The 27,461-nt window shown below is 46.5% G+C and overlaps 1 protein-coding gene across 2 annotated transcripts in view; it reads right to left on the bottom strand.

The window, feature by feature from the left end:
• Positions 1–27,461, bottom strand: part of TTYH3 (tweety family member 3) — a 74,313-nt gene that overhangs the window by 45,055 nt on the left and 1,797 nt on the right. For both annotated transcript variants that reach the window (XM_048492518.1, XM_048492519.1), the window contains exon 2: positions 512–681. In XM_048492518.1, the coding sequence (XP_048348475.1) occupies positions 512–681 (170 nt within the window). The remainder of the gene's footprint in view (positions 1–511; positions 682–27,461) is intronic.

Below are 27,461 nucleotides of genomic sequence, written 5' to 3'. Positions count from 1 at the left end.
TCTGAGACTGACAGAGACTCCTATGGCACTGAAAAACTAGCCAGTTTCTTTTTATGGGGCCTAGAGCAGAGACTCTTACACTGGTACTGAGTAGGGGGCTAACTGACGTAAAGAAGAAGTAAAAGAAGAGGAAGAGGAGGAGGTGTTTGGATTTATACCCCACTTTTCTCAACTGTAAGGAGTCTCAAAGGGGCTTACAAACTCCTTTCTTCTCCCTGTAATAGACACCTTGTGAGGTAGGTGGGACCGAGAGAGTTTGGAGAGAGCCGTAACTGGTCCAAGGTCACCCAGCAGGCTTCATGGGAGTGGGGAAATAAACCTGGTTTACCAGATAAGAATCTGCCACTCTTAACCACCACACCGCGTTGGCTATGTTTGACAAACCACAGCTTTGCCTGGGTAAGGTGGCGAGTTCGACCCCAGCAGTATTGTTCAACACTCACGAGGTCAGACTCGGCTAGGTGCTGGAGAAAGAGGCAAAGGGGTGGGGTGGGGGGACACCTAGACTCACCTGCAGACCAGCGTGGCAATGATGACACACCAGGCTGTACAGCAGCAATCTGCGTTCAGCTGTTCTTCGCTCTTCCGATGGCGACAGCACAGCCAGAAGGAGTAGAAGAGGAGGAAGAGGAGATCCAGAGCCAGGCAGGACACGGCAACCCCACCTATCAGCAACAGGGCCTGCAGGAAACAAAATAAACCCAATTAAATGACAGAACGCCAATTAACGTTGCGTCCAGTGCTTTCCTGCAGCTGTCTCAGTGTGTTCCCAAACTGCCCCCAAGTCGTTCCAATCTACTGCCTGCCATATTTGTAATAATCGCCTTTGAAATGGACGGGTGCCCAGATCCTTCCGACTGGGCGAGGCTTCACTGATCACAGCACTAACTGCATGGCTGCTTAGGGTCATAAAAGTGCCAGCAACCAAATTGCTGCAACCCCTAGACACAGATTAATTCACTGGTAAATGTCCGTCTGTCAAGTCAATGTGATAAAAACAAATTTTGAGTTTTAATTTAACGTTCTGACAATGCCCACTGTGACCATACGCAGACTAGTTTTCCCTTTTATTCCGTACAAAGTGCTTAGTATTGTTGTTGTTTTTTGAAACACGGTAATAAAATGAACAAATAAATAAAATATGGTCTCAGATCCTTGAACCAAGTCGATATGGCACCCCAAGAATGAACAAACTAAGACATTAATTCTCACATCCAGGGCAGAAATCATAACTGGGAGGGTAGTTTACCAGCTAGAGTGTAAATTCTCCACTTACTGCCTTCTCATTCACAATTTTTTTAAATTTTATTAAATTTCTATGCCGCCCTTCCCCGAAGGGCTCAGGGCGGTGTCCATCATACATATAAACAATTAAAATCCAATTCACCCCCAATCCCAGTTAAAACCATATACAATTATAAAATTCAAAGTTGAGATGGCGATTAAAATTGTTTCCCTTCCCCATTCCTACTCCCCACAGGAGGCCAGTTTTTCCACAGAAGTGAGATGTTATCCCGGCTGGCAAATGCCTGGGCGGAACAGGTCGCAGTTTTACAGGCCCTCAAGGAAACTCTGTATGTCCCAAGCAGAGGACCCCACTGATTCCTCACTTGGGGAGCCTGTTCCACCAGGTGAGGGCCAGGGTCAGTAAAAGCCCCTTGGCCCTTGTGGAGGCCAGCCGGATCACTTTGGGGCCAGGGATCACCAGAAGGTCCGCCTCCGAGGAGCGGAGGGGCCTAGCAGGGCGATATAGGGAGAGACGGGGTCCTCAGAGGGTATGCTGGTCCAAGGCCACGAATAGCTTTAAAGGTCAAAACCAGAACCTTAAACATGACCCAGTACTCGATCGGGAGCCAGTGTAGTTGGTACAGGACCGGAGTAATCCGGTCCCTAATAGATGAAGACTGGATTCAAATAACTGATGATGCAACATACTCTAAAGCATAAATAAATTGTCGGAGACGACCCACATGATAGGGTGTAACGCCCAGGGGGACATATGGTGTCAAATGTCCCTGGACTGTGGCCATTTAGTCATGTGGGGGGGGGGGGCAGAAAATTGCCCCAGCACGCATGCATGGTGTGGGAAATTCGAAATGTTGTTTGGTTGTGGTGGGGGAGGGCAGCCACCCATATAGGGGGCGAGGACTCAAATTTTGCACCAGGCTACACCACTGGGTGGAAGTGCCATCTTTGTTAGTCAGGGCCCTGGATTCTGTCCTTGGCAGATATACTCAGGAGGAATAGTAGATGCGGCAACATCATTTTGAATCTGAAGATCCCAGTTTCCTCACGGGAAATAGGTGTCAAGCTTTCAATTGGGGCCAGAACCTTTGGCTCTACACATTAGATTACTCGTGAGCAGTGATCCTCCCCTCTACTTCCCCCCAGGAACAGCAACAGACATTTTAAACAGACTCTCCCCCAATAATATCAAATTACGGATCTAGCCAAAGCTTACCAGCATGGCCAATTGGCCATGCTGACAGAGGCTGATGGGAATTGTAGTTCCTGAACATCTGGAGAGCTGCAGGTTCCCTACCCCTGGGCTAGAAGGAGTCTTAAAAAAAACCCTCACAAAGTAATTTTAGGCATTTTATAAATAAAAGGAAGAGGATGCAGAAATGCTGTTCAAGATTCAAAGGTTCTTTAACCCCCCCGCTCCACCCTCAGTGAAAGGGGCAGAAATCAGGGCCCTTGGCATTTCTGCTGGCATACAATTTGGCAGCGTGATGTAGTGGTCAGAGTGTTGGATTCGGACTGGGGAGACCTTTGGTTCACATCCCCACTTGGCCAGGCAGCGAACTGAGTGACTCTTGCTCAACCTCATCTATGTCAGGGCATTGTTATGAATCGCATATGCTTCCCTGAGAAGGTTGGGAGAATGGCAGGAAGAAAATGTGACAGGCTATTCAGACATAGAAATGACAGCTCCTTCTTGTGGGAGTATAAAGGGTTAGGCTAAACTGTAGCCAGCAAAAGTCACTGCAAAGCTTTGAGTAGCCGCTCTCTATGCTAACATAGCAGGGCTGGCCCAGAAGGGGTGCTTCTGGGACACGGTTCTGTCTCTTCCAACCCACTAATCTGACACAGCCCTGGTACGGCGCTTGCTTAGCTGAAAGCATATGGAAGCCCCCTGTGTGAAGTTCGCTTTTCCATTTTGCCTGCTAAACAAATTTTGTTTTTGGATTGGCTTGGGACCACCCGTCTGACTCTCTGAGAATCGCACAGCAAATGGGATGATGTAGCCAGAGTTATGGTGCTATGCAGCCAGAGTTGGCTGTCGTCACTCAAGACAAACAAAATCAAGAGAGGTACAGAGAGAGGGGGAAATGCTTCCTGAATAGGCAAACACTTTTGAAGTAATTATTTAAAAAAACATTTCTACAAAGGAGCAAGTGCTCTCCATTCATTTCCAACCCACACACTATGGCTGGCTTAAACAAATCCCAGATGCTGAGTCGCCATGGCACCTAGAAATTTAATTGTGGCATTTAGTATTTTCAACAGTGGATTTATTGAGGTGCCTTTGAGTGATCTTCAGGAGAAGTACTAACTTTTTACTTCACATCAGAATATGTTTTGCTGGACAACAGAGAAATACATGTGCATGAAGTTCTTTTCATTGTTTGTGTGTTAATGTGACATGATTCAGGGGTTATAGATGAATTAAGTTGCCTAAATTTTTCATCTGGCTCCTACAGTAATTCAAGTTGTGAACCATGCACAGATATAGGACAGTGAACAAAAACAACCAGAACATAAGAACATAAGAACGAACCTGCTGGATCAGACCAGAGTCCATCTAATCCAGCACTGGCCCACCAGATGCCTTTGGGAACTCACATGTAGGATGTGAAAGCAATGGCCTTCTGCTGCTGCTGCTGCTCCCGAGCACCTGGTCTGGTGTGAATTTATGTCTTACTAGCGGTACCCGGCCACGCGTTGCTGTGGGTTATTGTGGTGAAATGGGAAAGGAACAGTAGCAGCAAATCAATTGCAGAGGCCTGCAGTACGTGCTCATGGAAACACGCAGCCTGATACTGTGCGATGTCATTGATGTGTGTGACCGCATTCCTTGGGGGGGGGGGAATGGAAAGGCACCCCTCCCACATGTCTAAGCTGGCTGGTCACGATCCTTTACCTGGGAGTAAGGTTGGTTGGTGGCAATGGGTATCGCTTTTGAGTAAACCCTCTGAGGGGTGCGACTCAGCCATTCAAAGTACGTCACGGTTGCTTTACCGAGCTTACTCCTGAGTAACGCGTGCCTCAGAGGCAACCTGGTTTTCTGAACTGTAACCTCAGTATTCAGAGAATCTAGGCTGGCTGGCCCCTCCCTCCCCTCCCTTGCATGCCACCCCTCCCTCTCTCCCCTCCCTCACTTCTCTTCCCTTGCATGCCTCCCCCTCCCTCCCTTCCCTCTCCCTCTGCTAGGGTGGGTGGGTCATGTCCAGATGTTAGGTCCCCTCCCTCCCCCCCTTGCATGTCACCCCTCACTCTCTCCCCTCCCTTACTTCTCTTCCCTTGCATGCCTCCCCCTCCGTCCCTTCCCTCTCCCTCCCTCCAGCTGTCTTTTACATTCAAGCTTGTTTAATATGGGTGTGAAATATGGGTGAGGAAGTAGTTAAGTGGTGGTTAGATGTGAGGGAGGGCAGAGTGAGGAGTGTGAGGATGAGGATGAGCTGAATGTGTATAAGAGTATGTGTGTTGTGTGGTAGTAGTGGGTGAGACACAGAGAGTGAAAGGTACCTGCATGTCAGGGGGGGGGACCCCACCTGACGTCTCACACGGCAATGAGTGTATGTGTTTCACTTCCACTCCAAATCCAAAAACCTTTATTAGGCATAAAACCAGTGCCAAGAATTTCAAATACAATAAAAAGATCATTATTGCTCAACTTGCAGTACACCGAGCAAAAACATAGCAACAGCTTCAGATATTTCCACACTAGAGCTATTTAGAAGCTTAGCCATTTTTGTTTTATCAGAGAGGAGCATAAATCCTGTTGGTAACACAGTTCTCAAATTGGTTCTGATGTTGTTGTACTTTGAACAATGGAGCAGAATATGAGAAAGTGTTACAGTTGTATCAGGACAGAATTGACAGCGACGCTCATCTTGTGGAATACCAGAGAATCGACCTTGAAGATGTGCTGACGGAAAAGAGTTACACCTTGCTCTGGTCATGACCCATCTGCTATTGTAATTAATAAGTTGTTGCAGATATATAGCAGGGCTAGTTTTCTGAGGGATAATCCCAAAGACTATTGGAGAGCAAGAGCTTTGTGCTTTGCTCAGGAGAAATTGGTACTCTTGATCAAATAATCTAGACTTTAAGCGATGGTAAATCTCCGGAGCGGTGAGCATTTGTAGGGCCTCCCAAGAGAAGCCCAAGGGAAAGATCTTTTTTTCAATATGTAGCCACCATTTCGAAAGCTGAAGCTCTCTCATTTCTAACTGGGACAAACTGTTAGGGTCAGTGCAAAAACAAAGACGCAGCCAAAACTTAAAAGTTACAACCCATGCCCTTGTTTCTAATAAATGTTGCCCTGATTCCAAACAAAGAACACCATAGGGGACACAATGCGGGGTGCCAAAGATCTTATAAAGGAAATTGGATTGGATGCTTTCCAATTTCTGGTGCCATGCTTGGATCAAGATGGGGATACCATCCAAAAGGTGCTGGGCCACCTTAGCGTTAAACACCTTCAACGCTGCTGGTATGAATCTACCACCATTGATGTTAAAAAACTTCAGTACTGCAGCGGATAAATTTTTGCAGGCTTTAAGGGTGTTATCTCTGTGTGTGGTCCAGGTTGACTTATGAACCACACACTCGATTTATTACCTATGTACTGTTTTCACTGCTCATATCTGGCCAACTGAGCGAATATTCTAAGGGCACGAACATTCTAAGGGTGACAGTTACACACAGCCAGCTGCATGTCCTTCACCATGGAGCGCCAGGAAAAAGGCATTTTACCTGGGACAGGTGTGAAATTTCAGGTATGTGAACATTTATAAACACTCTCGCCTGGCTGACTACAGTGGCTGGGAATTTTCAGAGGAATTGGACCAGCAGTTCCTGTGCTAGACCATCAGAAACAAACTCACGGTTTGCTTTTTATATATATAGATTGTGAGACCCTGTGTGTGTGTACCATTTCCTAATCAAGCATGAGCAACAACCAGTGTGTGGTCTGCAGCAACTTTATGGATTATTAATCTCCATGTCAACTATTGATAATATTAAATTGTAATGCAAAAGTGCTTTCTTTTGCCAGAGCTTTCATCATCCTCTTGCTCTGAATTCTGATGTGGTCTGCAGCCCCCTGCCCGCTAGAGCTCCTGGGGTATTGTGCCAAAAGGTGACATCATCTCTTTCGGCTGCTTCACGGAATATCTCGGAAGTGGTAATGAGAAGGAAGTCATTAACGACTACTCTCTCAGCTACATTCGATGACCAAAATATGCTGAAGCCTTTCAATGTCCTACAGACAGCTCTGAACCTTTGCAGACTATTTAAATAGATGTTTTACGGCATGGAAGGAAGCGGCAAGACGTTTAAGCACACACCACGGCTGACACTGACCGTGATGAAAAATATCAAGCTTCTACAAAATCAGCCAGTCATTGGGAGCAATTTGCCTTTTGGTCATTAAAGGATGGCTCAAAGTTCCAGCTAAGATGACCAGCAACAAGCAAATAGAACTGAGGAGAAGAAGAGTTTGGAATTATATTCCTCCCTTTCTCTCCTGTATTGAGTCTCAAAGGGGCTTACAATCCCCTTTCCTTCCCCCTCCCCCCAACAAACACCCTGTGAGGCAGGTGGGGCTGAGAGAACTCCGAAGAACTGTGACTAGCCCAAGATCACCCAGCTGGCATGTGTGGGAGTGCACAAGCTGATCTGGTTCACCAGATCAGCCTCCACAGCTCAAGTGGCAGAGCAGGGAATCAAACCCGGTTCTCCAGATTAGAGTGCACCTGCTCTTAACCACCACACCACGCTGGCTCCACCCTGAGGTAGGAAGATCTCTCATGCAACACAAAATTGTGTCGCAAGGTAGCATGCACCAACCAGGTAGGAACAGCTCATTTGCTGGTGCCACAAACAGAGCTGGCACCAAATGTTGTAACTCAGGTGTACCAGTGCACCAACAACTTTATCTTTCAGTCTCAAACCAGCATCCAACTGAACAGGAAGAGCTTTCTCTGCTGCTGAAATGCTGTTATATTAGCAGTACTCCAAGAAGGGATCAAAAATATCAAAGGATAACAATGTTTGACAGTCTATTCCCTGTCTAGTCCACTTAAAGGCACACATCTGAAGGGTGCATATGTATTTTCTCCTTGGGTAGCTTTGCTTAAACACCAACAAGTTAAGCAAGAATCCACCCTAATTACATAGTTTTCACCCGCCCCCTTTATATGAGGGGGTGTTCCTGATTTCATTCAAGGTCCTCTGCAGTAGCCTACAACCAATGCAAAGTCATCTGCCTTTAAGATAGAACAGATTTACAGACAATACCCAATTTTGTGCGGAGGCTTCCTTCCTGATCTTCCAGCACCAAAATACCAAGAAACATTGAAACTGTGCTTTACAAAAGATAAACACATGCAGCATTGCTTCAAACAAAGGCAGGGCTCACATTTGGCCTTCTAGATCTCTATTTTACAGTAAAGGGAGCCTTCAAAAACATTCTCAAGGAACAAACATTGTCCCTTAAAGTCTGTAACATGTATGGAACGGGCCCAAAACCAGCCAAGGACCCACCGCAGTCAGGGCCGGCATTTCTGAACCTCTGACAAGACTGTGAGCCTCATTAACCACTTTCTGCGGTACTCCAGCCCCTGCCAAGGGCAGCTAATTGACTAAAAGAGGCCTCCTGTGGGAACTTGGGAGATTTCTCGAAATGGATTAGATCTTCTGGCTGGCTGTGCAGTGGGTCTGGATTCCCTCTATCCTTCAAGCATCCATCCAACATCATGAAAAGTGAGACGGTTATCTCCAACCATGAGGCAAACAGATACTTTCTTGTGTACGGGGATCTGGATTCAATCACGAATGCTAAAAGTTCTGGTTTCACTGCTCTTTGCAATGAGATATTTTTTAATTATCGGGCACCACATACGGCAAAGGTTCATTAAAGTCTCAGAATAATCACCTCTTTCCAACACCACCTGCTCCCACCCGGGAAACGTAGACCACGCAACCATGTTGCCTTTTGTGGATCATTTTTTGCCACGGCCATCTGCTGCTTTAAGGGCCGAAACGGTTTCCCAAGCAAGGGAGGAAATCAACAAGGGTTTGCAGGTAGACAGGTAGGTAGACAGGTAGGTAGACAGCCACACACTTAACGGGATCGCTCAGCTAAGTATACTAAATGCATGCAACACAGTTTGTCCCTGGGTCCCCAATGTGGTGATCATGGGTTCCATTTATTTATTGGATTGACTTTATATCCTGTCCTGTCCCCATGGCATTGGCATTGTTCCTGGTACCCAGCAAGCATTTTTGGAAAGTAAGCAGGGCCAGATATTTGACGACGAAAGTTTTGACTTTCGAAAGTTTGCATCCCAAAAACCTTGTTAAGATGCTACTGGACTTGAAACTAACGTAACATATGTAACTCCCCCCTCTCCCCCCCAAAAAACTCCCAGGTTTACTATGACCAACAGATCCCGGGGCTGAAATTGCAGCACTAATTGTCAATTTCTTCCTTCCTTACCAATTGTCAATGTCTGCCTTCCAGCTGTCACTTTCTGCCTTCCATACCTTCTCCATCCCCCCTAGAAAACCAGAGGAACATTTTGTTTTGAGTCCTGAGGAGCAAGAGCAGCTTTTTAAAAAACGACAACAGAAATCATGCCAATGATTTGGCACAATAAGAATCAAGTATTTTGGAAGCTCTCCAGAAGTGGGGAGAGGGGTGCAGGTACAGCACAACCTGCTATGTCCTTGGGAAAATAACATAATGCCTTGGAAGTGGAAGACACAGGTTTTCTTCATCGATTCACAGCACAAAATGAAACACCCGCATCAAGCATTGCCTATTAAATGCAACCTGATCGAATAAACTACGGGAAGGTATAACAGGATGACAGAATTGTTCGCTTTACAGATTAAGGGCAGAAATATCTGTTGGTACACGAGACCAACAGTAGGTTTATGGTGCTGGACCCCCGGCAAATCACATTCTGCATTGTGAATGTCATTGTTATAAAGTTTAGAATTTCAGCGACAAAAGCACAGAAGGAGTCAAGGCTTGCACGGCAAACGTTTGATCTGGCCAAAAAAAGGCCTTTCTCACAGCGACACGCGATAAATTTCCTCCACACAAGCCGCCCTTAAAAGAGACACTTGGCAAGTCGGCGTCTTGAAGTTCTGTCTCTAATACTGGGGATATTTTTAGGAACGCAGCTCATGCCGCTCAGAATACCACACGCTGGCACCGCCGGAATAATTAGCAGGTTGATGTGGGCGCAAGGTAAGCCGGTGTAGCGAGACAAAAATCCTTCCGCCGAGGGTGGGGTGTCAGTTGCTCTTAAAGTAGCACGAGACCTGCTCAGAGCTCTGCCCAGAGGAGACACTTCCTCTCTGTGTAGCTCTCCCCTGAAAGTCAGTCTGGAAACTGGTTAAGAGTTTCAACCGTTTTGATGTCCTTCCAGAGACTGTCACGTAATTAAAATTGCTCACAGCCATGTCTTGGGGCCAAGCATCCTGCAGACTCTATGTCTACCAAAAATACTAAGAATCTCAGTATATCCCACCACGAATTAATTTTCGGCTGTCGTGGCTGACAAAGGGTTTGAACACATGTCAAATTATCTGTTACAAAGGTCTGATAACAAAACAATTGGAGTTTATATAGACTGAGGTTTGAGGTCTCTCTCTCTCTCAGACCCAAACAGAAGCCCCCCTCCCCAGTGCCTCATGGAAAGGAGAATAAGAGTTTTGGATTTATACCCCATCTTTCTCTCCTGTAAGGAGACTCAAGGTGGCTTACAAGCTCCTTTCCTTTCTGAGATTGCAAATGCCTTAACAGACCAGGTGATCGGGAGCAACAGCCGCAGAAGGCCATTGCGTTCACATCCTACACGTGAGCTCCCAAAGGCACCTGGTGGGCCACTGCAAGTAGCAGAGAGCTGGACTAGATGGACTTTGGTCTGATCCAGCTGGCTTGTTCTTATGTTCTTATGTTCTTATGTTCCCTTCCTCTCCACACAACAGACTCCTTGTGAGGTTGGTGGGGCTGAGAGTGTTCTGGAGAAAACTGCAACTGGCCCAGCAGCAACGTAGGAGTGCATAACACAACTGGTTCACCAGGTAAGTCTCTGCCACTCAGGTGGGAGGAGTGGGGAATCAAACCCAGTTCTACAGATTAGAATCCACCTGCTCTTAACCACTACCCCATGCTGGCTCTTGTGAAAGTTAAGGGAGTTTTTCCAAAAGCAATCTGAGATGCAGTATCGTGACCTGCCATTCAAAGCTTAAAAATCTCACTCGGATGCAGGTATATCATTAGCCGCGCTTCGGGTCTGGCCCTATGGCTTTGGAAGCTCACTAGAAAGTAGAAGGCACGGGTTCCAGCTCCTCGGTTTCAAACTGTTCACCTATAACCAGGTTGGAATTGGTTCTGCACTATTTGATATTCTCTCCTCTCCCGAATCCTGTCAAATGCTTTGAAATTCCATACCTGTTAAGTACATATTTGCATAACAGTCTGCATGTGTTTGCACTGCGTAACCTATTCGGGACACTGGATAGTCCTGTGCACAGAATTTGGAGGGGAGGATGCCAAAATACACACAGACTGCCATTCCAGCTGATGAAGGCATGAAAAAACTGGCCCAATCTACCTCTTGTATGCTGGATCTTTGGGGCCCGATTTGTTAGGCTACCCCTGCGCTGCGAAAAAATCCACAAGGATTGATTCTTCCTTGGTTTGGCCTGCTGGACCAGTCTTACACACGTTCCAAACAAAACTGAGATTGGAAAACGAGAGATGTCGAGCCGCAAAATTTTTCCCAAGACTGGGTACAACGTGGAAGTAGACGTTAGACAATTCAAACAAGCCGACGACTGGCTTGGAGTCTATGGCCAAAATAACTCTCTCTTTGCTGCCCGAAGACCCCTTCTGCACATGAAGAATAATGCACTTTCAACTCACCTTCACAATTGTTTCAAAGTGGATTCTGGTATTCCACACAGCTGCAAAAGTGCACTGAAAGTGGATTGAAAGTGAATTATTTTGCATGTGCGGAAAGGGCCTAATGAGTGACTCAAGATGCTGAGCTGAACCTTTGGCAGTGCTCCTGCGACAAGGCTTCAACAGGTAACCCCACTTTATCACCTGTCGGTTCTTAAAACTTGTGATGGATTCCCCTAGTAGAGAGGCCAAAGCAAGTTGCATTCCTAAGCCCTGCCCCTGTTGCCCTTAATTCAGAGGCAAAAATGTCCCCCATCTCCTCTTCCTCCCTCAATAAGTACAGACACTTTTCAGATCTTCGGAGATTGCTGTCTTGCACCTAGACCATTCTCCTGTATAAAGGATGCGACAGGCTTTTCCTCCAGACAATCTACTTTTCTTGAAGCTGGCCATCATCTTAGTTGCTGCCCTATGAATATAACGGTTGATAAAGATCTTTCATTAAAAATACTCGGCGTCAGACACAGTTTGCCAAATGATGTCTCCTAGGTGATGCAAGTGTGGTTCTCCTTCGGCATGCTCCGATGCTTCTGATACAACACGTCGACCTCCTGTGGTATAACAGGTCCAGGCTGTGTTCAGTTTCAAGTCAACAACGACCCTCAAATCCACCTCTCGACCATGAACAGTGAAGTCTTGCACAGTTTCATAACCAAGTTATATTGTCCGCCGGAAGGAAAAGAGCCCTTCAGGTTGTGATACCCTCCCTATGGAACAGGCTTCAAGATCACCTGGTTTCAGCCCCACAGAATGACTTTTTAAAAAGATCCTGACTTGGCCATTTCTTTGAAAGGAGACAGAAGGTCTGTCACAGCTTAATGTCATTCTACTCTACAAAATGGCTTTGTAGAATTGCTTCTAAATTTTAACGTATTACACTACCCATTGTTGTGCCTTGTGATCTATACTTCTGTCTGGTTTTAATTATATCCTGTTGGGGTCTCGAAGTGACTTACCCCATGATTCACTCTACCCTATCCCCACAACAACAACCTTGTGAGGAATGGTAGGCTGATGGGCCCAAGGTCACCTGGCCAACTCCCAGGGCACTGTAGAGATTCGAACCCAGCTGCCCTAGATCCTAGTCTGACACTAACCATTATACCATGCAGGGTTTCAACCTATATACACACATCTCACTTTTAAACCGACTTTGTTTTATTTATCTTTACTTATGGGTTTGTTTGCTTCATTTTTTGGCATTTTTTGGGCATTTTTGGCATTTGTTCCCCGATGGAGATCCAAAGTGCCTTCCAGTGTTTTCATTTTATTCTCACAAATACAGATTAGGCTCAGAGTGTGAGAATAGCCAAAGGGAAGCAGGGGTATAAACCTGGGTCTCACAAAGAAATAATATTACACCGCATTCTATATCTGTTATACCTTACCACAGTGGTTGGTTCCAATCAGTTTTGCCATTTTTGAAAAAGAAGAAGAATTTGGATTTATATCTCCCCCTTTCTCTCCTGCAAGGAGACTCAAAGGAACTTACAATCTCCTTTCCCTTCCCCCCTGCCACAGGAAACACCCTGTGAGGTGAGTGGGGCTGAGAGAGTTCTGAGAGAACTGTGACTAGCCCAAGGTCACCCAGCTGGCATGTTTTGGAGTGCACAAGCTAATCTGGTTTCACAGATAAGCCTCCACAGCTCAAGTGGCAGAGCAGGGGAATCAAACCCGGTTCTCCAGATTAAAGTGCACCTGCTCTTAACCACTACACCACGGTAACCACCAAAAAGGATCCTGGGACTAGTTCAGACAAAACTCTTGTTGGAAAGGGGATGTAGAATGGAGAGGAAACTGGATGAGATAGAATTAAAAGGTTGACAGAAGGCATCACATTTTCTGAAGTTTCATTGATATTCTTTTCTTCTCCTTTTCATTCTGCTCGCATGAAACCCAGATGGAGACCAAAGCCTCAATGTTGCTTTCATGTAGTAACTAGGTACCTGCTTAGGCTAGAGCTAAAAGTAGCCAAATGGATGTTCATCACACCTGTTCAGTATGCAGAGGGTGTCCTGTAGGCAGGAGGTGATGCCATCCACGCACTGTTTTATTCAGGCAAAGAGTCAGGAGGATTTTAACACTACAGTGATTCATAGACATTCTCTGCACTGAAAGCTGTACTGTGTTTGGATCAGATGATTACTTGGCTTTAAAATAGTAGACTAAAAACAAATCCTTCAGCCAGGCTGAAAACTTCTACTGGTTTTCCTGGCGGGTTGGCAGGGTAAGATTGTAGTCCAGGTGGCCACAGCGTCAAACCAGGACTGCAGGGACCCAAGTTCGAATCTCCGCTGTGCCATCCAAGGCTCTCGAGTGATCTTGGGATAGTCACTCTCAGTCTATACTACTTCACAGGGTTGTTGTGAAAATAACACAGAGACGGGGAAGAACAACCCTGAGTTGAAGATTTTAATGGCTGGAATCTACTGGCTGTTGTGGGTTTTCCAGGCTGTGTGACCATGATCTGGTAGAGAAGAAGAAGCATTTGGATTTATATCCCCCCTTTCTCTCCTGTAAGGAGACTCAAAGGGGCTTACAATCTCCTTTCCCTTCCCCTCCCCACAACAAACACCCTGTGAGATAGGTGAGGCTGAGAGCTCCAAAGAACTTGTGACTAGCCCAAGGTCACCCAGCTGGCATGTGTTGTAGTGTGCAATCTGATCTGGTTCACCAGATAAGCCTCCACAGCTCAAGTGGCAGAGCAGGGAATCAAATCCGGTTCTTCAGATTAGTGCACCTGCTCTTAACCACTACACCACACTGGCTCTAGTTTTCACTCATAACGTTTTGCCAACTTCCCTGGCTGGCATCTTCAGAGACATGTCATTTGTGTTTCTCTCCAGGGCACAGAGAGAAACACATGAAGAGAAAAACATCGTACTGTGACATGCCTCTGAAGATGTCAGCCATAGATGTGGGCGAAACATTAGGAGCAAAAACTACTAGACCACAGCCACGTAGTCCAGAAAAACCACAACAGCCCTGAGCTTTTTGAGGTGATGTAAAAAGATAATCAACAGGCTGAAGTCCAAGTTCCACTGCTTAACAAACTCGCAGATGAGAGCATTCATACAAACCTACTTATTTCTCTCTTGTTCTCCCTCCAAAAGAACTGAAGAGAGCTTTTAAGATTCTCCCTTGTTGGCCTCTATCCTCATAATAGGTGAGGTAGGTTAGGCTGAGAGAGACCGTGGCAAGACACGTATCATAATGGAGGAAGAATTCAAACTCTACTGAAAGAACACTACAATGGTAAGTGTGTGTGTGTGTGTCCTTACAAGATTAAAAATAATTTGATGTGTATGTTACTCAAGGACACACAAACCTATCCCATTTATAGAAAGCATGTGCACATTCCCACATACAGAGGCAATAAGCCAGCTAGTAGTAGTAGTAGTAGTAGTAGTAGTAGTAGTAGTAGTAGTAGTAGTAGGAGGAGGAGGAGGAGGAGGAGGAGGAGGAGGAATAGGAGAAGGTGGTGGAGGAGGAGGAGGAGGAGGAGAAGGAGGAGGAGGAGGAGAAGAAGAAGAAGAAGAAGAAGAAGAAGAAGAAGAAGAAGAAGAAGAAGAAGAAGAAGAAGAAGAAGAAGAAGAAGAAGAAGAAGAAGAAAATCTAGTCTGAGAAACTTGTTCACAAAACATTCAGCGTGTAAGCCTTTGAGTCCAAGGGCCCTTTGTCAGATAGATGTTGCTCAAAAAGGTCTTTCCACATTAAGTCTTGACCCAACCATTACGTAAGAAATGTCCACCAAGGCCTCTGAAGGCTGGATGAAATACATTTATGTACTTATATACTATATTTATAGCCTGCCTTTCTCATTTACATATTTAGTTACTTTTATTTATAGCCTGCCTTTCTCACTGAGACCCCAGACTGGGTGACCAAGACAATGTAGTCAAACAGGACAAGGAACACTAATTGAGTCACAATGCCCTCAGCAAAAAGGTATCAGCCACAAGCACCCCTTGGCTTTCTTAACATAAAAAGTAGCTATGAAGTGTACACGGTTCACAGCCTACCTGTAGTATACCACAGCACTCTTCAAGAAAAGAAATTACTTGGGAAGGTAGAAATCCTCGTAAACGAAGGGACAAACAAAGTCTCGGAAGGAGCGTTTTCCATTAACTGCTTGCTTTATAAAAATTATGCATGGGATGGAGAAAGTGGATTAAGTAAGCTTTTTCTCCTTCCATCATGCTGGAACTAAGGGGGACCCAATGAAGTTGTCAGGAAAGATGATTTAGGACGCACGAAATAAAATACTCCTTCACGCAATAAATAATTAAACTTCGGAACTCTCTGACAGCATCAATGGTTTAAAAGCCGGGGAGGGAGGGGAGATAGATCTGTCAATCGGGGGTTGCTGGTGATGGTGAGTAAAGGGACACTCCATGTACAAAGGAGGGCAACCTCTGAGCACCAGGGCTAGAAGGCAGCAAAAAAGAAAGGCCTTGGCCACTGTGCCCCGTCTGTGTGGTCCTCCAGTTGGCTGCTTTGGGAAACGGGATGCTGGACTAGATGGATCACCTGGATGATTCCACAGGGCACTTCTTGCGTTCTTTACTACTTCTCATATGCTAAGAGCCAGAGTGGTGTAGTGAAGTGGTTAAGAGCAGGTGGTATAGTGAAGTGGTTAAGAGCAGGTGGATTCGAACTGGGTTCAATTCCTCACTCCTCCACCTGAGTGGCGGAGGCTTATCTAGTGAACAAGAGGTGTTTCCGCACTCCTACATTCCTGCTGGGTGACCTTGGGCTAGTCACAGTTCTCTCAGAACTTTCTCAGCCCCATCTACCTCACAAGGTGCCTGTTGTGGAGAGAGGAAGGGGAAGAAGCTTGTAGGCCACCTTGAGTCTCCTTACAGGAGAGAAAGGTGGGGTATGAATCTTAACTCTTCTTCTTCTTAGAGAAGTAACTCTGGTTGTTCAGTGAACTGTCGTACCCGGCTCTGGGTACTTCGCAGATGCTAAATCCAACTAACAATTCAGGGAGTTTTAGCGAAAACTCACATTCCATCATGCATCCAGTATTTTTTTGGGATCCCAGCCAGGTCTGAGTTTTTACTTGACTTCTCCTAAGCACACTACGGTAAGAAGAGGAAAAAGCCTTTCTCTGAACCGAGAAATTCATTTCCCTTCTCCCAGATAAGGCGCCATTCTTCCCACTAGCTCCCTTTTGGGGGCGAAAAAATTCCAAAGCACCCTAGGCTACGGGAAAGAAGCAAACACAAGGCTGACAGACAGGTGAAGTTATATCCCAGCGTGTGTTTCTTTATCAATGCATAAACTTGAAATGAATCAGTTCTGAGTCAGTTACAAGCTGATTTTTTTTCAAAATATAGCCACACAAAGACACATTCAACACTGGAGAACAAACAACCCAAAAAAAGAAAACAAATACTCATTTCTCCCACTAGAAATTTACAGAATCTGAAAATCCACACTAATCTTTACAATACTGAAAGATGCTAAGAGGAGCACGCATTCAGAAAGCCGTCATTCTGCCACAGACCCTGGGAAGCCAGAGTAGTGTAATGGCAGAGTCTGCCCAGGATGTGAGACACACAAGTTTGAAGCCTGCCCCCCTCTACCATGGAAGCACACTGGGTGGTGTTGGGCCAGTCATGCATTCTCTGCCTAACTTATCACACAGGGTTCTTGTGGGGATAAAAGGAAAGAGAGGGAATGATGTAAGCTGCTTTGGGTCCCAACTGGGGAGAAAAATACCCCACTATGGGACATAAAAGATGCAAATAAAGCCCCCGTCAGTCAGAGCACCCAGTTGTGAGACAGATGACTACTGACCATCTGACTCAGTATAAGGCGGAGCAGTGGCATAGTGGTTAAGAGCAGGTGCTTTCTAATCTGGAGGAACCGGGTTTGATTCCCCGCTCTGCCGCCTGAGCTGTGGAGGCTTATCTGCAGAATTCAGATTAGCCTGTACACGTCAACACACGCCAGCTGGGTGACCTTGGGCTAGTCACAGTTCTTTGGAGCTCTCTCAGCCCTACCCACCTCACAGGGTGTTTGTTGTGAGGGGGGAAGGGAAAGGAGATTGTAAACTCCTGTGAGTCTCCCCTCTTTTCTTCTTCTTCTCCTTCTCCTTCTTGATGGCCTCATGTGAAACCGCACCACTGGATTATTTATTTCTGCACTTCTAAGGGGACGGCCTGAGAATATTGTTGAATGTTCACCGAATGAAAGAATTCCCCACTAGACTCTGATTAACAGTTGTGGGACTCTCTTGCTCTCTTTTTAATTAAAAATGTTAAAAAGGCTTCAGAAACTAGCAAAGCCAGACTGCGTCACATTCCAATCCGATTCATCACAGGCGCAGTCCTTTCAGCAAGCGACAGCTGGATCGAACCCGGTCGCTGCATGTCGGACGGCTGAACACAAAAGGCTTCTGATACAGTCATAAGAATGCCTTTGAATATGGAGCAGCCAGACAAGAGACCCCATAAAGCGCTGGCTTTGTATTTTTACACTCGGCACCCAGTCACCCACAGCTGAACAGTTAGAGTTCAGTTTTTGAGTATCCAAAAGACCAGGCAAAAATCAAAAACAGATTTCTCCTGCAGCACAGCTTGTATTTCACAAATTCCATCACTCTCAACTTTCTCAGTCCTTCTACAATTGGGAGTGGGACGGGGGGAGGGGCAGGGGGAGAGGAAAAGAAAGCATGAACAGTAATCACGTGGAACCCTTCCACTTCTGCAAACAAATACAGTTAAGCCACCGTGGAGGCTTTCTGCCTCTCCCATGATTTTTTTGAGTGAAACCTAAGAAAAGATTCTCTAATGTGGCATGAATTCAAAGCGTACAAATTGCAGGTCAGTGGAGGAAACCTAAAGCAGAGGCCCACAAGTACAGATCAAAGCAAGGGCCTTCTTGGTCATGGCACCAAAACTTTGGAACTTTCTCCTTAGGGAGATTCATGAAGAAGAAAAGTTTGGATTTATACCCCACCGTTCTCTCCTGTAAGGAGACTCAAGATGGCTTACAAACTCCTTTCCCTTCTTCTTCCCACAACAGACCCCTTGTGCGGTAGGTGGGGCTGAGAGAACTGTGACTGGCCCAAGGTCACCCAGCAGGCTTCCTGTGTAGGAATGGGGAAACAAATTCGGTTCACTTGATAGGAGTCCACTGCTCATGTGGAGGAGTGGGGAATTAAACCCGGTTCTCCAGATTAGAGTCCACTTGCTCTTAACCACTACACCACGCTATCTGCCTCCCTCTTTCATCAGCAGGTGTAGACTTCTTTTGTTTCATCTGACACACCCTCAATAACAATTTCAGGCCTTCCTTCCTGGTTCTGGTGCTGAATGTGTAGATTTTTATCTTTTATTTTTGCTCTTTGTACACTGTTTTTATTTTATCTTTTAAAATTAATTTTAATTGTTCAAATGTTTGAGACCCTGAACAGATAGAAAGGAGGCATAAAAATGGTTTCCATAAAAATAAATAAAATATTACGCAGTCTGTGCTTTGTAAACTCCGAGTCTACTGGAATGAGGCCAGGAAAGAGTTAAATTTCCCTGTACAGCCTGTGTCTCACTCTGCTTTTAAAGTAATTATTTATTTTGCCAAATGTATGCACTTTTAAAACCAGGAAAGATGCAGCCGTAGACCTACTACTTTTCTCATTAGCTCGCCCTGAGCAGCAATCTTCAGCTTCCGACAGCTCTCGAGAGATCGTGTCAATGCACAGAAGTGCAGTTTCCGTCAAGCAGGTGAAATGGTGCCGCGTTGCTTTCGTTTACTGGCACCGCCGCTTCCTTCTATCTGCGCTCTGAAGCTTGTGCGAGGCCCACAGTGCAATCCGACGCAGAGTGAAGCCCAGTCTCAGCCTACTGAAATCAATAGGCTTAGACCAGAGTTGAAGACAGACAGGATTGCGCCAGTCAATGTTCCGGCTAATCACTGCTTGAACTTGAATGAATTGCCTGAAGTTTTTTTCCCCCCAGTATGGTGTGTTCCTAGCTGTGTGTTTTCCTTTGCTCCGGCCACCTTTCCAAGAATAAGATGACATCAGGACCCAACACACATTCGTTTACAAAGGCAGGACCTCAATTCCTACTGGGACAATCTGAGGGAGAAGGGTAGAAAAGCAAAGAGAACAGGAAACCCCAGTGAACTGCATAAACCCATAAAGGAGGGCGGGGAGAGCAGGACAGAAACTGATATTGCAACATTCACAGCTCTCTCCACAGACAAAGCCAGGCAAATATCGGAAAGAGGCATGGGGGGGGGGGGGGACACAAGCCAGAAGAAAGCACTTAAGAATGCTTTCTAAGAGGTCAAAGGTCTGAGAGCATCTGAGCAGTGCGTTCTGCAAGGGTAAAAAGAAAGGCCAACTTCAGGCCTTGGAGTACTAAATTTAAACACACCAACTGGGACTGACACAATTTCTTGCTTTTAAAAATGGATGAAGGACTCGTCGCTTTGTGGACTGGGCTGCCAAGATATCCAATAGGCTGGCAACCGCATGACATGGATATTCCTCAAGGGCTGTAAATTATTCTTCCAAGGGAGCAAATGGTCAAGGGATGATCTCTCTCTCTCCCTCTCCCCCCCCCCCGCCCTCTCTGGGAGACCTGATGTGTGGAGGGGGTCACAGCTCAGCAGCACAGCCAAGGTCCCTGGTTCAATCCCTGGCATCTCCAATTGAAAGGATCAGGTGGGCAATTATGTCAGTGATCTCCATTGAAACAAGCTGCATGCATTCACGCCTGGGGTGGCAAGTTCTGCAGCCAGGTCACTTCACTTCTGCTTTCCAACGGGGGCGGGGGGGGGGGGGAGTCTAAGGCAAATAATAATTTGATTGTGTCTTCCTGCATGACAGGGGGTCGGACTTGCTGGCCCTGGCGATCTCTTCCAATTCTATGATTCTGTACAGCAAACTATCTGTGTTCTACACATGTACAGCTGAACACATGATTGCAAACCCCGCAGTTCCCCAGGCACTGGGCCAGTTTCATGTGTAAAGCGGACACAGGTAGGCTTTATCTCGCAAACTGACATATGCACACACAGTGAAACATGTGAACAGGAACTTTACCATTCGCAAGAACAGAAATTTTACAGCGGGAGCTTGCCCTGCATTTTGAACTATCATCCAATATCTATCTAAATCCAATACACCGCTCCCGGGATCCAAAGCAGCTTATATAATTCTCCTCTCTTCCCATTTATCTACACAACGACCCTGTGAGGCAAGGTAAGCTGAGAGGTCATGACTTTCACTGCATAAGAAGAAGAGTTTGGATTTATATCCCCCCTTTCTCTCCTGTATGGTGACTCAAAGGGGCTTACAATCTCCTTTCCCTTCCCCACCCCCCACAACAAACACCCTGTGAGGTGGGTGGGGCTGGGAGAGCTCTAAAGACTAGCCCAAGGTCACCCAGCTGGCCTGTGTTGGAGTGCAAAAGCTAATCTGGTTCACCAGGTAAGCCTCCAAGGTTCAAGTGGCAGAGCGGGGAATCAAACCCGGTTCTCCAGATTAGCGTGCACCTGCTCTTAACCACTACATCATGCTGGCTCTCAAAGGTGGGACTTTTGACACATAGAAAAGCAATGGATAAGCCTAGATAAGCCATCTAGGCCTTTTAAGGCCAGAAAGGTAGAAAGATGCTGGTGTGGTTTTTTTCCTGACTGCTTTTATGCACTAGGAAACTGCCATCACTCATATTTTACTAGCTGGTGTAAACTGGAGTACAGACATCCATAAAGCTACCTTGATCCTGCAGGTTTGAAAAAAAAAGCTTTGTTTTGAACTAGAGTCATTAGAAAACTAATTAGACGTAGCCGCACAATTAACGGAATTTGATAATTGCGCATAGGCCTTCCTCCCTCAAAGTCGGGGCAAAAAGATGCTCTCGAATCCCTAGAAACAAAGAGCTGTTTACACACAAGGGCTCCGCTGCACCGACAAGCCGTAAACGCAGGACCCCTTAATTAGTTTCATGGATTTATAGGGCAGCGTCTATCTGGGCAGCACCGGGGCTGAAGATAAAACACACCATTAGAATGAAATATGTAAACAGCAAGTTGCCGGGCCTTCTGTTTCTCACCACCGGCAGAAAAACAACAACACACCTTTGCTCACAAGAAAACGATCACTCCAAAAACACGCCATTAGCAAAAGTTGTCATTCCCTGCATGTGTGTTTGTTTTTCTGAGCTCGGTTTTCTAGTGGAGAACAATTATGCTGGCTGAGAAGTTTGGAGCAGCTCTGAAAGTCGGCCAAGGCCAGGCTAACAAAAGCCTCTACATTTTGGTGTGGAATGTGTTGAAGGTGCTGCCCCCCCCCCCCCACTCTTAGTTCTGACGTGGCAACGTGGAGGCTCGTGGGATCCCCACGGCCGCTGCCACCTCCTACAGATTATTTTTTTTGGCCCCAGATTGTCAAATGCTGGCTGCACGCCCTACTCGATCCACCGCTTCAGGTTTATGATTCACTATTAAGCAAGGAGGCCTGCAAGAATGACTCAAGAGACGCAGCTGGGAAAGGACTTTTATCGCTCGAGATAAACCCTTCCATACCCATAATGATTCATGCCAAACAGGAAAGGAGGCAGAGGCTGGGGGGGAAAGAAGGCTTGCCTGATGAAGCAATCTTTAGGATACAAATATATGAAGCTGCCTCATGCCAGGGAAGACCACTGACCCATGAAGCACTGAACTGTCTACATAAACGGAGGCTTTTGAGGTTTCAGACAACTTCTTTCCCTCTTCCTCAATGTCGTGTTGGTGAGGGAGCAAGCTTGTTTTCTGCTGCTCCAGAGACTAGGACCAGGAGTCATGGGAACTTCAAGATGAAGGAAATGAGATTCCACCTAAACATCAGGAAAAACTTCAGCCCTTTCCGCATGGGCCAAAAACGACGGCCCACTGGAGAAGCGGTAAAACGCACGCCTCCCCAGGCGCCACCCGTTAACACGAGGCTGGCGCTTGCTGCAACACAGCAGCGCCGACCTGACTGCCCTCCCCCTCCCCCAGAGGCTGCAAGCGCCAGGTCGCCCTAAACAACAACCCTTTAAAGAGGGTTGTTGTTTGAAGCGTCTTCCGTGTGGCGCAGAAAGCGAACCGCGCCGCCCGAGGAACATGCTAGTCTTCCCTGCCCCGATCCCACTTTCACCTTGTCCCGCTCGCCGCCTGCTGGCGGTGAAGCCCCGCTTCCGCGCTGTCCTCCGACCCCTGGAGGTCGGAGGGCAGCATGAGTGAAAGACTTCGGCGGCCAGCAAGGCGCACGACGGGGACAAGGTGAGTGGGACGGGTATGGGGAACAGGCAAACTTCCACGTCGCGAGGAGCCACCGCCTGCCGTTTGCCGGCCTCTGCTGAGGCCGTCCGCATGCGTGAATGCGAACGGCCTTCGCCTCCACGCCTGCGGCATTCTCGCCGGCGTGGAGGCGACAGGGAGGCCGTGCGGAAACGGCCTTCCTGACAGTCAGGGCTGTTCAACAGTGGAATGCACTACCTCGGAGTACGGTGGAGTCCCCTTCTCTGGAGGTTTTTAAGGGGAGGCTGGATGGCCATCTGTCAGGAGTGCTTTGATTGTATGTTCTTACATGGCAGGGGGTTAGACTTGATGGCCCTTGGGATCTCTTCCAATTCTAGGATTCTATAATGTTTGATTCCCCATTCCTCCACCTGAGTGGCAGAGGCTTATCTAGTGAATCAGATGTGCTTCCGCACTCCTAAGTTCCTGTTGGGTGACCTTGGGCCAGTCACAGTTCTGTCAGAGCTCTCTCAGCCCCACCTACCTCCCAAGGCATCTGTTGCGGGGGAAGGAAGGGAAAAGAGTTGGTAAGCCAACTTGAGTATCCTTACAGGAGAAAAAGGTGGAGTATAAATCAAAAACTCTTCTTCTTCTTCTCCTTCTTTTCCTTCTCCTTCTCCTTCTTCAGCTGACAATGCTGAGAAAGGTTGCCCCCTCCCCAAGGGTGTGCAGCCCCAGCTCCTATCATATGGAGTGGCCTGCCTGGATGAGATTAGGGAAGCTCCCACTCTCCCATCTTTCTGCAAACTATGGAACACTAAATTATTCAGGAGGGCTCTTTTATGCAGGTCACAGAGCTGGCTTGTAATGAAATGGTTCAGAAAAATGCTTTGGCAAAGGGATAGGGACTGCGGACTGGGTTCCATTCACTGTTGTAAGTGCACTCGTACCGTGTGATTTCTGCATCATTTAATGTGCCACATTTAGATGTTTACTCTTTGTTCCAGCTGTGTTTCAGGTTTCAGCCTGCTTTCAAGCATCTGCAGTCCAAAACCCACTGAACTGTTTTGACTGGGTGTCCCGTGCTGTAACTGTACTGGACTCATACTATGTAATCTGCCTTTAGACTCTCAGAACGGTACACTGAAAGTAAATAAATGTAGATGGCTGGGTTGGGATTTGAACCTGTGTCCTTAAGAATGAGAAGCGCCCGCTCCCTGCCTCTGAGCAACCACTGCCAAAATAAAGGATATGCGGCAAACTCTGAATGCTGTTACAAAGCTGAGTGCTTTGTTTGCTCAGCAAACATACTTTGCCAGCTCAGAAGGAGCAGAAGTGGCATAGTGGTTAAGAGCAGGTGTACTCTAATCTGGATGAACTGGGTTTGATTCCTCGCTCTGCTGTTTGAGCTGTGGAGGCTTGAGCTGTGGAGGCTGTAGGGAATTCAGATTAGCCTGTGCACTCCCACACATGCCAGCTGGGTGGCCTTGGGCTAGTCACAGTTCTTCTGAGCTCTCTCAGCTCCACCTACCTCACAGGGTGTTTGTTGTGAGGGGGGAAGGGAAAGGAGATTGCAAGCCCCTTTGAGTTTCCTTGCAGGAGAGAAAGGGGGGATATAAAGCCAAACTCTTCTTCTTCTTCACTGACACACAATTCAAGGATTAGTGCTTACTTTTCAATTTTTCTGCTGACTGGGATCTGTAAACCTTCAGGACCGTCTTTTCCAACATGAGCACATCTAAGAATTATGATGTAATTCAGAAAAAAAGGAATGATTCCGGGGGGTGGAAACAGTATGCTGGTTCAACTCCAGACTTCTTTCCTCAACAGCAAAAGTGAAAATTTGGAAAGGGGGAGTGGAAAAGGCTCCTATTTTCTCTTTTAGAACCACTGAGATGCTTTTCAGACAAGTTTTTTTTCAAATTCAGTATGGAGATTTTTGTGCAAGGTTATCTACAGGATTCTGGTACACATGGTAGACATATTCATTGTTCTCTATGTTACATTAAGGGTGGCTCATTTTGCCCAAGCTCAATATGCTGTGATTCCACATAGGTTAGTTTGCAGCAGCAAAATGAAGCAGGAGTCCAGTGGCACCTTAAAGACAAACAAAGTTTATTCCAGTAAGAACTTGCCATGAGCCAGAGCAACTTTCATTAGATAACACCATATCGAAAGGTCCCTGATAACACTGATAACCAGTATGCAGCTAGACCCACTGTGGCTGTGGGAGATGGCTTCTGCCCAGTAGCACACATTTGTTCATTTTAAGGACTTTGTGTTTACTACTGTCAACATCTTTCCCCAGTTGGCTCAGGTGGCAAAGCCAAGATGCGTGTGCTAAGGCAGCGAAGGGTATGGCAGTGGGGTATTCTTTTCAAGCTCTTCCTTGGGCTGGCCATGGAACATGGAAGAGAAGAGGTTCCTATTACGGTCACTCCAAGAGTCTTCAGTAAGTCAGTTCCCAACCTCATATCTGCTCTTGGTGACAGAGGTGTCGCTTGGTGAATAATTGCTACTGACCCCCCACCCCCAAAGATATAAGGTACGGAACCAAGATCTTATCCCATAAAAAGTGAATGGTCAATTAGAAGTTCAGTGTATTCATGCATGCATTACAGACAAAGCAGTTCCAGAATTTCCCCAAATCACAGGAAGGATTTCTATCTCCAAGAAGCAGAATTGAAGCAATATTGAACCACATGCTCTATGTGATGACTTCAAGAGACATTAGTCATCTGTGCAGTGGTGGAATTCAGCAGGTTTGCACTGGCAGAACCGGTTGTTAAAATGGTGCTTGTAAACAAACAGCCAATGTGGTTTGCCATTTTTTCCCCTCTGCAGACTTTATTGGTGATCTCCCTTTCAAGAACTGATCCTGCTTAGCTTCTGAGATCTGGTTATACCAGGCTGCCTTTCCTCCCCAAACTGCATTAGCAATCTGTTAAAACTCACTGAATAGATACATGCTATTCAAATTAAAACTGTTATCTTCCTCTAATCCAAGCAATAGTTCGATTGGGGGGAGAGCTATTTTAGCAAGCTTCTCCCTCTTGCTATCACCAAAGGTCTCAGAGTTAAAGTTTACCTTGGAAACTCACATGCAATGTCTTTGTTGCATTTCCCAGGAAATAACAATGGGAGGCAACGTACACAATCATCAACTTGGACTAACACTCAGCTGTAAGCAAACCACACTGAATGTTTGTCATTCCCTGTCATGTTAAACAGCTACCCGAACCACCTTTCTTAAAGAGTGCCACCTTCCACGTCGGCAGGTTAATACACCCTTAATGTACTTTGAACTCTCTAGCATACAGTCATGATCGCCGGGTTAATTGAGGAGAAGGCACGTATTATTAATTCTCCCATTCACTGTGCCTGTTGACATGCCTAGACTATCAAAGCGGATGAACCGCAGGAGGTTTTTTTTAAATTGTCTAGCCCACAGGATGCTGCAACGGTTGTGTATTCCTGTTCCACACATCCCCCTACAATGGCATGCAATACATCCAGGACACCAAAACAGGCGAATAACAGAAAACGTTTATGGCAACACTCGTCTCAGGCCAGGAAACATACAGAAAGGCATTTTCAAGCAAGCTATTTCATCATGCACAGGTTAAGAACAGGCACAGCGTCTACAGCCCGTACTTTCCCATGCATGGGATATTTAATCCTCATTTGATTCTCTGGAAGTCTCCTATTGTTCACAGGACTGCTGGCTAGGTGCGCCTTGACAAACATTAACTGTGGAACAGCGACTAGGAGGAGATCCTGTGCGACAACAAAGGACCCTGGGCCGTTTTTATCACATCCGACTCCCCTGGGGATGGTGGTGCTTCTTACGTAAGAAGAGGCAAGATAAACAAGAGAACCTTCAGAACCAATGAAGCTCCCCCAATGATCACAGCGTAACAGGCAACATCTTCCTTCATGAGCTGGTTATTTTGCAACAAAGGGATTCTTCTAAATGTAAGAAAGGAAAGCCACCAGCAGCTTTGTTCTGAGAAACAAGTTCTTTAATTATTTTACCCTTCATTTGAAAGGAAGGGTGGTTTTTTTAAAAGAAAGAGTGATTCTTCTGCATGGAAAAGTGTTCAGGCGAGCAGCACAGATACAGTGCCAGATTCCATTGCTGCATCCTGTCTAAACTAGGATACCAGGAGGTGGAAAATGGTGATCCCCATGCTGAAGACTGTGGGGAAATCAGGCCAAAATCAGCCCAGGTCCACTGAAAAAAGGTGCCATCAGGAAAGACCATTTACCAAAATTGTCATAGGAAAACCCTGAGGTGCCTGCAGGCATCTTCAGTGCTCCAAATTCAACGTGGATACAGCTGTAAGGCATTAAGTCATCCATTTTCATAACAGCAGCACGCAGCTCTCTCAAAAGACATTTGGAGGGGGGGGAGCAGCTGGCGATGAAAGGATTACAGAGCAGGCTAGTTAGGAAGGCCCCCCTTTCCCCTAACAAAGTGAACCTAATCCCTACCTACGATTGACACCAGACACTTCAAAAGATTGGGGGGGGGGGGAGATCAAGGAGGAATAAACATGGAAGGTGGGTCTATCCATCCGAGCTCTTGTCAGACAGACGTTCAGTTTATAAGAGCTGTTCCTTGGACTCAGTACCATCCAGACTTGCCTTGATCCTGAGTCTGTGAGACTGAAAGTCAAGGCTTTGTCTGCCTCCAAAGAGGAATTCCTTTTCAGCCACCTGAACACGTCCAAAAACCTTGCCAAGGTGGGAAAGAAAATGGAAGCTTCCCTGCAAATCGCTCCTAACCTTTGTCCTCAGGTTCTGTTTAGAGAGGTAGGCCGCTGCACGGGGGCATTCCCACAGCCATTTCCCCCTCCCTTGAATTCTCTTCTGTGGGGGTAATGAAATAGGGCACAGCCAGCCTGCTTTTCTCCCCCTGTTTGGTCCTCAGCAGTACGCTGCCCGTGGCTAACAAGCCTGCCTGAACGAACAACCAAGCAAAGGAATCCTTAAAATACTCTGCTTCTCCCCACCTTTAATTCTGGAG

The sequence above is a fragment of the Sphaerodactylus townsendi genome, linkage group LG04 (assembly GCF_021028975.2).
Source record: "Sphaerodactylus townsendi isolate TG3544 linkage group LG04, MPM_Stown_v2.3, whole genome shotgun sequence".
Taxonomy (NCBI): Eukaryota; Metazoa; Chordata; class Lepidosauria; order Squamata; family Sphaerodactylidae; genus Sphaerodactylus; species Sphaerodactylus townsendi.
Note: the sequence above shows the minus strand (reverse complement) of the source record. Positions and strands in the feature narration are given on the sequence as shown.